Here is a 15,368-nt window from a genome sequence, read left to right as displayed (position 1 = left end):
GTCACATCAATTTCTAACGTTAATTAATACACGTATTTAGAGAATGTGGGGAGATGTATGTTTTCTTCTAGATCCGTTTAGGTACATAATTCATTAACTCGCGACCAAAGTTATTGATGCATTATCATTTATGGAAGAAATACTGTGTTTTAAATTTTATATATAATTAATATATAATTAATTATTCCAGAAGTTTGTATTATATATTAAATTAAGTAAAGCAATATTTTCAGAAGTTTATGGGACTCTTGCAGAAATTCACGCGACACTCAAATAAGATGGCATAGCAGTAAAAGGTTTATGCGGGCACTATTTACTTAAACGAGACGGGTGATGCTTATCAAGCGGAGAGCGTGACATGGCATCCTGGTTTTGACGATTACAAACTTAATCACGACGTCGGTCTCGTTCGATTAAACCAGGACATCGTGTATACACTGACGTTGCAAAACCCATTCCGCTGCACAAAAAGATATCGCTGTCGCAGGTCTCCCTTGCGCTGTATCTGGTTGGGGCAGAACTTCAGTAAATTTTTATTGAAATATTTAATATTACCTAAGAATTAGGATTAAGACACACAATCTAAATATTTCACCAAACAAAATATCAGTAGGTTGATAAAAAACTTGATTAACGTTTCTCTCTACGATACAGTGTTCTGTACCATTAGTCATAATCCTTTTAAGCCTCTTTGAATCTTAATGATATATATGAATGACGTGTTGTTGTATGTTAATATATGTGGGTATAATAGTATATAAATCGTAATGCTCATAGGTGAAATTGCACGATTGTTACTATTCAGTAATCTCATATAATAGTCAGTTTTCTTTTTTTTTTGTATTTTTTCGAAGATTCCAAAAAATTTTATATTAGCCGTAATATGATAGCCGTATTTGATAGCCATGTATTAGTCACATATGGTCAGTCTTGACTTTTATCGCGTCGTTGCCATGTTTAATTATGATATCGAAATGTTTACTTATTAACATGAAATATCCTTTTAGCTTAACGGACCTACACCCAACACCTTACAAGAGATCACTCTGAAAGTTTACTCCCACGAGAAATGTAAGCTGGTGTCTTGGAGAATAACTGACAATCGTGACGTCTGCACTCTCACAAAAGTCGGCGAGGGAGTGTGATATGTAAGATACATAGGTTTCAAAAGAAATAATTGTTTATTCCGCCAGATGAGTATCAAGACACGAAACATTTATTATTATCGACTAACGAGTGGCAAGGGATACACAACGCATGCGACGTTTTGAACCTTGGCTTGGGCCCTTTTCAAGCATCTAACTGACAAACAATTCCCGAATAAATTTAATTTAGTCGACGAGATACAATTTTAATACTGATTTAATAAATTAACGAAAAGCGATACCTATTAATCCATGTCACAAACCCACACGTCCGTATCTTTGAAAATTTCCCCGAAATAGTCATAAAGACAATGTCACTATAAGAAAACAATGGTCAAGTCAATGACAATCCGAACCAACCAAAGGGTTAAAAAGTAAAAAATGTGTGTTCTGAAACCTATACTTTACGTGTGTCCGTTGGTGACAAACGAGAATGAGTACAGTGAGACGATTGCACCCCCCGCGATGCAACACTGTCGCTTAGATATACGGAGCAATACATTATCGAAGGAGCGCCGACAAAAAGCGTGATCACATGTCGGAGTTCGGAGTTTCAAGACGTACTGATCGTTTTCACGGTTTTAACGAATACATTAGGTTGTTATTGTACATGTGATGCTCACGTGATGCCTATAACGACGAAATGACTTTATCATATATAGGGTTTAAATTTTCTGTATCCTTTTTCAAATTGATCGTATTGGAGTGTTTTTTAATTAAAAACATTTCTGCAATCTCTCTCTTTTTCGTGTTTTTTTTTTCTCTGTGGATGATATTAGTTTCGGACCATTTAAAATTATGGCCTAACATTACACGATGTTTGCTAACGACCAAGTGATTGCTATCATGTTTTTTAATGTTTTGGTGTTCATTAACTCGTGTCATTAAGTGACGTTTGCCCTATATATGTTGCATCGCAATCGCCGCAATCTATCTTGTATACTAACTCAGTAGTTTTTTCTTTGCTGAGCCTGTCCTTACCGCTTCCTATGACACCATCCAGTTTTTTCGGGATGGTATATAAGGTGTCGAGATGGACTGTCTTAAAAATGCGTCGGATATCCTCGCCTAAGCCCTTCACGTATGGTAATGCATCTTCTGATATCGAACATGTTCTGTGACGCGTCAACTCTTTCCACCGTACTCTTGAGTGTCTTAAGTCGAGCCTTAATTCTTTTATCAATAATTTCAGTAAGAAATGAGTTATTTTTTATAAGGATTTCTCTTACCAAACAGATGTTGGTTTCATGGAAACGTCTACCCGACAGTAAGATCGCTCGGTCTACTAAGCTGGTTATTGTATTGAATTTATATTGTACTGGGTGGTTTGAGAAATAATTGATATAACGCCCTGAGAACGTAGGTTTTCTATACCAGTTCGTAAGAAGGTGACCACCCTCCCTAATGACGACAGTGTCAAGGAACGGGAGTAAATTATCTGATTCCGTTTCATACGTGAATTTAAGGCGCGGATGGTAATTGTTAAATGCGTCCAGAACTTCGTTTAGTTTCGATCTGGGAATTATGACGAAGATATCGTCAACATATCCGCAGAAAACCGAGATGACAAAATTAAGAGAGTGCAAACAGTGAGTCTCCAGATCATTCATCACTATATCCGCGCTGATTGGTGACAGTGGAGAACCCATCGGGCTGCCAAAGGTTTGTTCATAAAATTTCCCATTGAAACTAAAACTAGTAGAGTCAAGCACTAAATTGATGGCGTGGAGGAACTGAGCTAAAGTGAAGGTTCGTATTTGGTGAGATTTCATGCCATCTCTTTCAATAAGGCTTTAAGTACTAGCTGTTTTCGGGATATTGGTGAAAAGTGAGGGATGGATACATTTAATGAGATCATAATTTGATCGTCATTAATATTCGTTCTTTAACCTTCTTAACAAATGTCCAACTGTCCTTAATGTACGATTTTCGGTCTGTGAATACATTCGTGTAGAATGGAATGTAGAAAACTGGCGATGTTATACATCGGACTTTCGACCGCGGAGACAATAATTCTCAGAGGAAACCCTGTTTTATGAATCTTTGGCAGCCCGTAACACCGTGGGAGAGTGCGTTTCCATTGGTGCATTTCAGGTAGTATGTCGATTTATCAACGATGTCATTGTCTAGCCAAGATTTTACTAACTGATTAAGACTTTGTGTCAATTGTTTAATCGGGTCTTTCGTTAATTGTTTGTACGTTGATACGTCGTCAAGTATATTAGTCATTCTATTAATGTAATCGTCTCTGTCCATGATTACTGTTGTCTGTCCTTTATCGGCTCTCGTGACAAAGACATCGCTGTTATTTTTTAAAAATGTTTTATAATACTTGAACTCACTTAAAATGTGACGATTAATATAGTCCAAGTGTCTCGATTTGTTAAGGAAAACGCTCAGGGATTCCGCAATCGAATTCCGCACCCCACTAACCATATTATTTTCTATCGGTAGTCGATAACAATAAATGTTTCGTGTTTGATACATAGGTTTACTACTACCTTCAAATAAATTTATGGTTTATATTTATTGGGAAAGGAAAATAATTGTAAATTAATCAGTTTGCTTATAATAATTTTAAATAATGTTGCAGGATGACTCAGGTAGCGCTCTTCTCGCCAAAGGCGTTCAAATTGGAATTGCATCCTTCGTGGTTCCATGCGTGCTTTAGGAGAACCCGATACGTTTGTTAAAGTGTCCGCATACCAAGACTGGATCAAGGAGCATATGTTTGACGTTGATTAACAATTAAATAAAATTTAATGCTTTTGTATTGTGTTACTATATTTGTATTGTATAATATATGCCGAATAAATTTCAAATAAATATTCACATGTGATATAAGATTTGATATAGGTTAAATATTTTTATTATTTTATCCTTTTATCTCTTATTACAATTTATGCGATAGTACTAGAAGAAAGAATAAGTCACTTTTTTTCTTGCACACATTAAAGTACGTTTTTATTGGAATTAATTTATATTCTTTCGTGTACAGATACAAATTGCGTAAATACAATCAAACTTATATAATCCGAAAGAATATAGTATTATAAAATCCCCTGTTTTGTTTTTAATATCTATTATACCTCTAATACCAATAAAGATATAAAATAACACATTCTTTAGAAGAAATTTTAATTAACTTATAACGCGTAATGCAATAAAAACCTAAAGATAATTGTCTTTATAAAATTTTTATTTAAAAAAAAATGTAACAAAAAGTATATATCAATAATAACTTGTCGAATAATATGTAAGACTATACAAAACTGCAATAAATATTTTTAAGGTGTAAATAATTAATATAAAAAATTATATATATAATATATAACTACATATAAATAAAAATTTAAAAAGAATATGCTATATTAAATAGAACATTTCTAAAAAAATTTAAATAATATATTCCTGAAAATTATTAATAAAAAAATTCTTTTTATACGCGCTGCTATTTTATATGTGAGTTGACGTACTTACAATTAGTTTATTGTAATATTCCTGTTGCTGAACGAGCCAAAAAGCGCGTTGGAAAATTCTCAAAAATACTGAATTCTCAGACGTAGTCCATAAATAATGCTTGACATTACAATGTGTAAGAAAAACATATGTATGTATCAATGGAATGCAATCTAAATTTTGAATATGTTATCAAAAAACATATTAAAGTAATTAATTATTAAAAAGTGAAATGATATATTAATCTTTAGAGAAAGGGAAGCCTATTTATAGGTTTCAAACTATTTATGCGCTAAAATATCATATATATAAGGGTTTTTTGAGTCGCTGTGTTCCGTAATTCCGGGAATCTAAAGAAAACAAATGAGAATGGCCAATGCGTAGTATGTTCAAAAAAAGGTATTCGTCGAAGACCAAAGTGTGTCGTGAGTGCGATATGCCTCTGTGTGTTGTACCTTACTTCGAAATAAATCATACAAAACAACATTATACTAAATGTATGCATAAACATCATAAATAAAAATTTTTTTCTTATAAAATCCTTATGAATTTATTTGCATTTTTAGCTCTAAATTTCAAACATAAAAGTTATAAGTAAAAATGTTTAAAAGTCATAAAAAAACCCCCTGTGTGTTTGTCTTCTAAAGTTTAAATATATATATTATATTTTATATGTAATATACATATTTATTTTCAATTTTAACACAGTTTACCAATCATTTATAACTCACAACTTATTTGCTAACTTTAATAAGTGATTTTCTGATAATTTCATCAATTATCGTGAAATTGTAGCGCAATAGATACACGAATTCCATACATTATCAATAAATTTTAATTTCCGCTTCTAAAATAGCTCGATGAAGTGAACCGCAATTTTGAAATCATCATATCGATTGCATCACGTATTTCAGATAAAGATTTCGAAATAAATTTTTTACTAGACGATAGAGATGTCCGTAGACACATAGTTTGATCTCACGTTTAATGGCTTAGCATAAGTTATCGAAATTATTTCGATGGAATTTAATGATTAAATCTGTCAGATTAAATAGATTTCATTTTTACGTCACACACATATACATTCCAAAGTACGTTCTTCTGGTAAAGTACTCAAAACGGCCTATATAAACGTGCGATGGAGTTTCATTATTACCAGTGCCACGCTTTCAATATGCACGCGTTCTTTGTCTTGATAGTCGCCTGCTTAGGGGTAGCCGCTTATGGTAAGCGAGAATAAATATGATACGTTTTGATTATGGTTTTATTTAATTTTTACGAACTACGAATTAAAATAACGAAGCTACACTTTGAATATTTAATGACAAAATTAAAACCGCAAAATGTATACGTTACTTTATAGAAAATTTATTATTATTTTTTAATTAATTTTTTATTAATAATTCTGTAATAAAATAATTAATAATGTTTTCATTATGTATGTGTCAAAAGAAATAGAAATACGTAGAATAGCATAGAAGTGGATTATTTTAAGATAATAATCATCAAATAATATTTTTAATCACATTTTTTATAATAATAATTTAAGATAAAAATATATCTATATATATAAAACAAAGTCGGGTTAGTTACACCATTTATAACTCAAGAACGGCTGGGCCGAATTTTTACCACAAGTATATGAAATAGGGGTAGAATTTTCCGGAATAGCAGAATAACTAATAAAATATCGGAAAAAATTCATGTAAAAAAAAAATTAATTTAGAAAGATATCCAAATACATAGAGGGAGGGAGAGAGGGAGAGAGGGAGGAGGAAGAGAGAGAGAAAGAGAGGGGGAGAGAGAGAGGGAGAGAAAGAGAGAAAGAGAGGGGGAGAGAGAGAGGGAGAGAGGAGAGAGAGAGAAGGAGGGGAGAGAAAGAGAAAGAGAGGGGGAGAGAGGGGGAGGGAGAGAGAGAGAGAGAGAGAGAGAAAGGAGGGAGAGGGGGGAAAGGGGAGGAGGGGGAGAGGAGGGACTATTTGCGTGTCTTATCACTACATTCATTACTGTTAGGCGGTACGAAGTTGGCCGGGGCAGCTAGTTATACATAATTGTGATGTATAAACATTTCTCAAACTCTAACAAAAATGTAGTATCGCATAGTATATATTTATTAATAGTAACAATTTATAAATAAAATAGACTATTATAATAACCGTAATTAATTATGTCATTAAAAGCCAAAAAAACTAATTGTGTCTAACATTTGGTTTGTACATTCTGTTTTATTGCACCTTCTTATATAGGCTACCCAAACATTCATATTGTCGGTGGAAGCGATGCTCCGCCCGGCAAGTTCCCATATCAAATATCTCTGAGAAAGGACGGAAGGCATTTCTGCGGCGGATCCATCATCAATAGGTATACTATTCTCACCGCTGCTCATTGTATAGCGCCTCCCTCAGGTATGTTCCTTATTCTATTGTTTTATATTATTTAGGTTGTGGTCCACTTGATACTACAATGCTTTGGAACGTTCTTCTTCTCCTTCTTTCTTCATTGAAAGAAAAGAGAAGAGGAATGCTTCGAAGCATTTGTAGCGTCAAGTGGACCGCAGCCTTATACATGCACACAGAATAAAATGAAATTCTTTTTATTTCATAAAAGAAAGGTGTTTAAAACTATCTGAAAGGGTGAAAAGCAAAAAGTAATCGACCAAAATTTGTCTCTTTAACAGATTCAGGACCCCTGGCGCTCTGAAAATTTAACTGTTCACGCTGGCACAAATCTGTTAAACGAGAGTGGTTCCGCGTACAGAGTTAAACAAGCCATCCCTCACAGTAATTTTAATTTTATGGAATCGTCCAATGACATCGGCGTACTTATTCTGACAACTCCTATCGAATATACCCAATATATACAGCCCATACCGCTTGCAACTAGCAACATTGCTCCCGAGGGTACCAGCTGCACTTTATCCGGATGGGGAACAACCCTCGGTAAGCATCAAACAGAAATTATTTGAAAGCAGCTTGCAATGAAAGCATCAGCTTCGTTTTTATCTAATATTTATCAAATTTTATTTATAAAGTTGAGCAAAATATAAAAGTTTCTGTTTTAAAATTGTATTCTCTTGATCTTGATACTAACAATAAGAAATAATTACTCTATTTCTGTGTTATGATTAAACATAGTCCACAAGAATAGAAAAAGTTCTTGAAATTATTTACATAAAAGAAAAAAGATTATATTACGCAGTCTGCTCATCTTGTAAAATTTCACTTGGTGTTAATATTAATATTAATATAAATATTCACTGTTTCTAAGAGTTAAAATAACACAATTTATATGCACGAATTTTTGCTAACATTTTATATGTTAAAATGACCACCTAAGTTATATTACTTATTTCTCTATAAGAATTTTCATCTGATAAAGCGACATGTTTTACGTTATATATATAAAGAGATATCGTCTTCTGTTTTCTGTAAGAAAAAGAGAAGAAACAATAAAATTTTATTTTAATTAAATTTAACATTATAAATATGTTAATTATAAACTTCTCCAAATAGCGTGTGTTACAATTTTGTCTTAATTTTCACATATTACTTGTGTTTATTTATTCATATATTTGCCTGCTGTTAAATTAATATAAAAATTACAGTGGATAAAACTGGGAACATGTAAAATGTGTTAAATTTAACATAAAAGGTTTTACTGTATAACGTTTATGTTTAAAAAAATTCTTTATTAGCACGTGAATTCATAGTTAATATTTTCTTTAATTGTAGCTTAATGATCACCCTAACAATTTACAAGAGATCGGTGGGGGCGTTGAGCGTTCACAGTCAAGCCAAATGCAGACAAACATGGCACGGGACAAACTTGAACGTTACTCTCTTCTCACATTTGTACGCTTACGAGAGCAGGCGAAGGCGCGTGCCACGTAAGTATTGGATTTAACATTTTTATTATCTTAAATATCGCTGTATAAGTATAGATAAAAAAAGTACGCGTACCCCATTATTTATATTAGTGATGCAAATTACATAGAGATTTTAGATTCTAATACAGATTATAAGCACCAAGAAATATCTAAATTGAATGTTATATTTCAAATTTATTTACAATACGATTAAAATTATTAATTTTAAAATATTTATTCAATATATTTATTTAAGATTAAATATAATCAAAATAGACATTTTTGAAATTTAGAACTGGAACAAGCAATACTTTTGCTTAATAATTATGACATAATTATAAATATGACGATGAAGTAAATTAAATGAAATATTAACTTAGCAAAATAACTAATCGTCGTTTTTGTTAAATTTTTAGGGTGATTCCGGTGGTCCTCTCGTTGCTAGAGGTGTTCAGATCGGTGTTGTCTCCTTTGGCGCACCATGCGCTCGTGGAGCTCCCGCCGTATTCACTAGAGTATCCTCTTTCACTACTTGGATCCGAAGAAACAGTGTTGAATAAGAGGATAAAACAAAAATATATCTTATATACACACACGTTATTATTTAAATATATTAATATTCTTTTATATATACATTTATCCCATGTATATTCAATACGTTTTGTTTATGAAATGTTTAACAAGGGGTTAATATTTATGGGATAAATAATACCTGCAATTGTGTATGCGAAAAACGACTTGATATAATTATTTGATAATGACTGATTGTGTAAATAATTTTTATCTGCGCTTCTTGTATTAGTCTAAACATAAATGTGATGGTTTAAATGCTGTAATTATTTGAATATAAAACATTAATAAATAAAATCTGATTTAATACTTTTACTGTCAAACTGATTTTGACGTGAACTCTGAGAAGACCGTATATTGAGAAGTGCGCGACTGTTTATAAAATATCTAGAGTTAAATAATAAAATAAACTGTACTAAAGAAATAAATAAAAATTAAAATACTTTTTACATATTAAGGTATATGATAACGTTATAAATAAAAATACGTAATACATTATTTCTATTAGTGAATGTATAATCTAATAACATAAGTCAAAATTGAATAGAATAAAGACTCTCAGTCACAAACCGAAATAATAGAGCTCTTTTTGCAATTGAGATAATTATATGTAAACAGAAAAATAAAATTGAATATCTGTTTTTAAACAAATCTAACATATTATGTTTTGATAATTTTTTATTGTTCCTCTTTTTATTTTTATAAATATAGTTAGTACAATCATTCCTATTTAAATAAATAAAATAATTGTGATCCAATAAAATAGTTAGGAAAAGTCAAAGATTTATTTACAATAAAAAATCTTGTTTAGCAAAAGTTTTATCGTTCACGTCACATCAATTTCTAACGTTAAAATACACGTATTTATTAGAGAATGTGAGGAGATGTATGTTTTCTTCTAAATCCGTTTAGGTACATAATTCATTAATTCGCAACCAACGTTATTGATGCATTATCATTTATGGAAGAAATACTATGTTTTATATTTTATATGTAATTAATATATAATTAATTAGTCCAGTTTGTATGATTATACATTAAATTAAGTAAAGCAATATTTTCGGAAGTTTACGAGACCCTTGCAGAAATTCACGCGACACTCAAATAAGATGGCAGTAAAAGTATTTAATACAATATCCATTAAATACGACATTTATTCTCTTAATATTCAAATAACTTTTATCCGAGATTTTGTAAAAAATTTATTTCTTATTCACAAATAAAATTTCTGTTCTTATTTGTTACTTGTAAATCTACTCGATTCTCTCGGCCATACGCATTTGTAGCTTTTTACAAGATTCTCTTTGTAAGATTCACGTTGACTTCTAAGCATGTGACACGCAATCTATTGATGATATATCACAGATTCTAATGTCAGATATCGTGATCGATAAGAGTAAATTGACCATGAGACCATCACTAGATAAACGAACGGAAATCCCAATTGTTCTGAGAAAAATTATAACAGTGCAAATTTAATTAAAACTATCATTTTTATCAATCTATGTAAGTGCATAATGTAAACTATAAATAACAATTACTTTATCGTATGATACCGCGTTGAAAAAAATTCAGAAAGCGTCACAACACGTGATTTATATCTTTATTTCAACTACTTCAGAAACGTATATAAATGCATCTATTCGCTCCCATCTATTCAGCCCCAGGCAACAAATCTGCAATTAAACATGCGTGCGTTAGCTTGTCTTGTATTTATTGCTCTGGCATTCGCCACTCAAGGTAAGAAATTATTGTAAACATTATAAAGTTGACACAATGTTTTACTGTTATGGTTGAAAGTGTATGTAGTAATGTAACAGATATATTATTTTGCGCGTGTAATAATATACTATAATTACTATAGTTTTGTTAATAAGGAGCTCCATCTCCTCGTATCGTCGGCGGTAAAGATGCTCCCATTGGCAAGTTTCCGTATCAAATTTCATTGAAATATGGCGGCTCACATAGATGCGGTGGATCTATCCTCGATAATTATAACATATTAACCGCAGCACATTGTGTCGCAGGGTATGTTACACATTCTAAACATATGTCAATATCTTATTAGTAAAATATAACTCTAAAATTAGTCTTTGAATACATCAAATGGACATAATATGTAAGACTAAGCATAATATATATATATACATATACTTATATATACATATACTTATATACATATACTTATATGGTTTTTTTATCGTTAGATTGGAAAATCAAGTGAATCTTCTAAAGGTTCATGCCGGCACAAACTTCTTGAACGTATCAGGCGCTGTATATGACGTAGCGAGTGTTAGTGTCAACAAAGACTACGATGATTATTTGCTCATTAATGATGTCGGTTTAATCCACCTTAAAACTCCTATCAAATACAATACGCTAGTGCAACCGATAAAGCTTTCAACAAACGATAGTAATGTCGAAGGCAAGCCGTGCACGTTATCCGGATGGGGAACTACAAGGGTAATATTGAACTTATGATACAGAATTTTCTAGTTACACATATTCTAAGAATAAGACATTCTTTTTAAAACAAAATGTTTTTTCTCTTTATATGATATATAACAAGTTAGAAATGTGTAACAAGAGTGAGAAGATTCGGTAATAATCATTTATTGTTTGTCATTTACTGCGAGTCTCATTTATCTAAATTCGCATTTATTCTTCTAGGTTGGTGGAAATACACCGAATAACTTGCAAGAATTGAGTTGGTAGTTTATCCGCAGAAAGAATGCGCGAGAGTACAACAAAGAGTGAAAAATACCCATATCGGCACTTTGACTAAATCAGGAGAAGGCGCGTGCCATGTAAGCTTTTATTTATTAATATAATAAAACAAATTAATATATACGTTATTGATACAGTACTAAAAGAACATTAATAATATAAAAAGTTATAGATATTGAAGGCAATAAAAATATGTGCCAATTATATGTTACAATTATATCTTAACACTGAAATAATTATAGCAATAATTTGCAATAGTAAACAATTTATTTTTTATTTATAATATACTTAAATGTTTTATTATTAAAATTGCATCTTTATTTTAGGGTGATTCTGGTGGACCTTTAGTAGCTAATGGAGTTCAAATTGGAATCGTCTCCTTCGGTAATCCCTGCGCTCTTGGATATCCAGATGTTTACACAAGAGTATCCAGTTTCGTATCATGGATCAATGCAAATTTAAAAAATTAGAAGATGTATAATATGTTTATTAGAACGACATTATATCTTACAACATTTATAATTTAATTACTAATGTGATTTGAACAAAATTATTTCTGCAAAATGTAATTCCTGTATTGCTTTTTTTTATCAGTTAAATATACCAATGCAAATAACAAAATAATAACAAATTAATTGTTTTTATTATTTTACGTAGAAACTAATGTTTTCGTTTGCTGTTCTCATCTGTGATAAAATTATATTATATTATTTACGTTATCGCAAAATTCAGAAATCTACGTGATATATTATTAATGCATTTGACGAACTTAGCAAAAAAAAATCCTTCGAAATATAAATAAAAAAAAGTTCGATAGAAGAGGGAATAATATAGAAGATATTATAAACCTTAGTCAGTTTTAGAATGGACATAATAATGCATAAAGTTAAATATTTACAAATAAATTTCACTGTCAATTGTATAATAAAATTCCGAACTATATCTCTGATTAAAATGACACTTATTCACTCTAAATATTATTGCATAATCGATATTATCTCATATTTGAAATCTCATTTTTAGTCTCATTCTAGTAATCACTAAACCTAGTATATTATATATTGTTTCAATAATATTTTACTGTTTCTCTTTATATCTTTATAAATACTTAGTAAAATCATGCCTATTTAGATAAATAAAACCGTTACCCACAAATTGGTCCAGGAAAGTTACAGATTTATTTAAAATAGAAATCTTTTAATTTATAAAAATTTCATCATTTAAGTTATATTACTTTCTTACGTTAAAATACATTAGAGGATGTAAGTGTTTTTCTAAATCCATTTACATTATTAATTAATTTGCGATTAAAGTTAATGGTGTGTGACATTCGTGTAAGAAATATTATATAATATATAATTAACTACTTCCAGAAGTATATGTATGTTTATATATTAAATTATGTATATTTACAGAAGTTTACAAAACCATTTCAAAAATTCATGCAACATCCAAACATGGATGACATGGCACAGTCAGTGTTTAGTACAATACTCATTAAATACAATATTTATTCTCTTAACATGCAAATAACTTCTATTCGAGATTCTATTAAAGATGTGTTTCTTATGTATTCACAAATAAAATTTCTTTTCTTATTTGTTATCTTGTTATCTATAAATCTATTCGATTCCGGCCAGACGGTTTTGTAGCTTTTTAAAAGATTCTCTTTGTAAGATTCACGTTGACTTCTAAGCATGTGACACGCAATCTATTGATGATATATCACAGATTCTAATGTCAGATATCGTGATCGATAAGAGTAAATTGACCATGAGACCATCACTAGATAAACGAACGGAAATCCCAATTGTTCTGAGAAAAGTTATAACAGTGCAAATATAATTAAAACTATCATTTTTATCAATATATGTATAAGTGCATAATGTAAATTATAAATAACAATTACTTTATCGTATGATACCGCGTTGAAAAAAAATCAGAAAAGCGTCACAACACGTGATTTATATCTTCATTCATTTCAACTACTTCAGAAACCTATATAAATGCATCTATTCGCTTCAGCCCCAGGCAACAAATCTGCAATTAAACATGCGTGTGTTAGCTTGTCTTGTATTTATCGCTTTGGCATACGCCATTCAAGGTACGAATTCATAAATTATTCTAAATATTTTAATAAACAAACACAGTGAAATACAGATATATATATATATATATATATATATATATATATAATATAGATAGAGAGAGAGAGAGAGAGAGAGAGAGAGAGAGACAACTGCGTCTTTCTGATAACACACACACTACTGTTCAAAAGTTTGGAAGCACTACTTTTTTAAGAAAAACAAAACAGTGGTGCTAATAAATATGAAAATAACAATGATTAGACTTAAACAATGAAAACTTATTCTTTCTTTACAACAGAACAGTAGCGCATAGCATGTTTACTCTGTAAAATCTTTAAATAAAATACTTCCCTGGAAAATAATTAGAAACAAATAATACTGAGTTGAAATTAAAACAGACAGTACAGCTTCTCATATAACCTTTTTCTTTGGAGATATCTAGTAGCACTGTTTTTCTTAAAAAAGTAGTGCTTCCAAACTTTTGAACGGCAGTGTACTTATATTAATATTATATATAATTATTTATTTGACAGTACACATGTAGGCGGGAGAGGGGCTACCGTCTCCTCCCTCCTGCAAGCAGAGGTGGACCTCGGTTCGTGTGGAAAGTTAAAAACTCGAACCGTACAATCCACTTACATGTGCATTGTCTATACACTTCCCTTAGCACTGACACAAACTGTTATATTTCTTAAACTTTTTTGTTAATAACTTTTTAACAAACAATGGTCGCCTAAACCCTTTGACGGTTACTTAGGGTGATGATAACATATCTCAAAATTATTGAAATCGTGAATGGCTCCATATCTCTGCATAATTACCGAAAAGGGAATAAGAGAAGAAGATTATATAAATTTTAATCAGTTGCAGAATGTATATAATGCATAAAGTTAAATATTTACAGATAAAGAACAAAGGTCAATAAGACCGTTTTTGGGGTTCTCTTCCGATTTTCGAAAAACAATTTTTTTTACTTTCTCATAGCCTTAGTAAATAAATAATATAATAAATATCCGCATAAAGTTCCATTTATAATTGCAAATAGCTTTTAATTAATCGATATGAGCTGCTGATTAGAAAAATGTTTCTAATAAATTTTTTTAAATAATATTAAAAGTCTGCAGTTTAGTTATGTGCGCGGCAATACATTGCAAATATATCCTGTGTTATATTTGAGAGAAAACCAATTTATCTCATTTATTTATGGGCAGACAGATTTGTATCTCTTTATATTACAAGATTCACGTTGACTTTCTAAGCATGTGACACGCAATCTATCGATTATATCGTAGACTCGAATATCAGATATATAAGCGATAAGAGCAAGTTGACCATGATACTATCACCAGATAAACCAACGGAAATTCCAATTTTTCTAAGAAATGCATAATGTAAACTGTAAATATCAATATTCTGTAGCACGATATCGCGTTGAGAAAAATTCAGAAAAGTGTCACAAACACATGATAAAGATTTTTATTTTAACTACTTCAGAAATATATATAAATTATTGCG

The 15,368-nt window shown here is 30.8% G+C and overlaps 1 protein-coding gene and 2 pseudogenes across 1 annotated transcript; all 3 read left to right on the top strand.

Annotated features, from left to right (window-relative positions):
- The first annotated feature begins 43 nt into the window (after positions 1-43).
- LOC139809538 (chymotrypsin-1-like) lies at positions 44-3,890 on the top strand (annotated as a pseudogene).
- Positions 3,891-5,742: 1,852 nt separating this feature from the next.
- LOC139809537 (chymotrypsin-1-like) lies at positions 5,743-9,029 on the top strand. The gene is made up of 6 exons (XM_071772477.1): positions 5,743-5,830; positions 6,842-6,991; positions 7,045-7,079; positions 7,282-7,543; positions 8,432-8,490; positions 8,886-9,029. The coding sequence occupies exons 1-6, from the start codon at positions 5,743-5,745 to the stop codon at positions 9,027-9,029; spliced, it is 738 nt and encodes a 245-aa protein (XP_071628578.1).
- Positions 9,030-10,642: 1,613 nt separating this feature from the next.
- On the top strand, positions 10,643-12,397 carry LOC139810220 (chymotrypsin-1-like; annotated as a pseudogene).
- The last annotated feature ends 2,971 nt before the right edge of the window (positions 12,398-15,368 follow it).

Source organism: Temnothorax longispinosus, chromosome 3 (assembly GCF_030848805.1).
Source record: "Temnothorax longispinosus isolate EJ_2023e chromosome 3, Tlon_JGU_v1, whole genome shotgun sequence".
In the NCBI taxonomy this organism is placed as follows: Eukaryota; Metazoa; Arthropoda; class Insecta; order Hymenoptera; family Formicidae; genus Temnothorax; species Temnothorax longispinosus.
This window is presented reverse-complemented; position numbering and strand designations above follow the sequence as displayed.

Coding starts and splice junctions, on each gene's coding strand:
- LOC139809537 (XM_071772477.1), top strand. CDS start 5,743: ATGGAGTTTCATTATTACCAGTGCCACGCTTTCAATATGCACGCGTTC. Junction 6,992..7,044: donor TATTCTCACCGCTGCTCATT/GTATAGCGCCTC, acceptor TATATTATTTAG/GTTGTGGTCCACTTGATACT. Junction 7,544..8,431: donor CGGATGGGGAACAACCCTCG/GTAAGCATCAAA, acceptor CGGGACAAACTT/GAACGTTACTCTCTTCTCAC.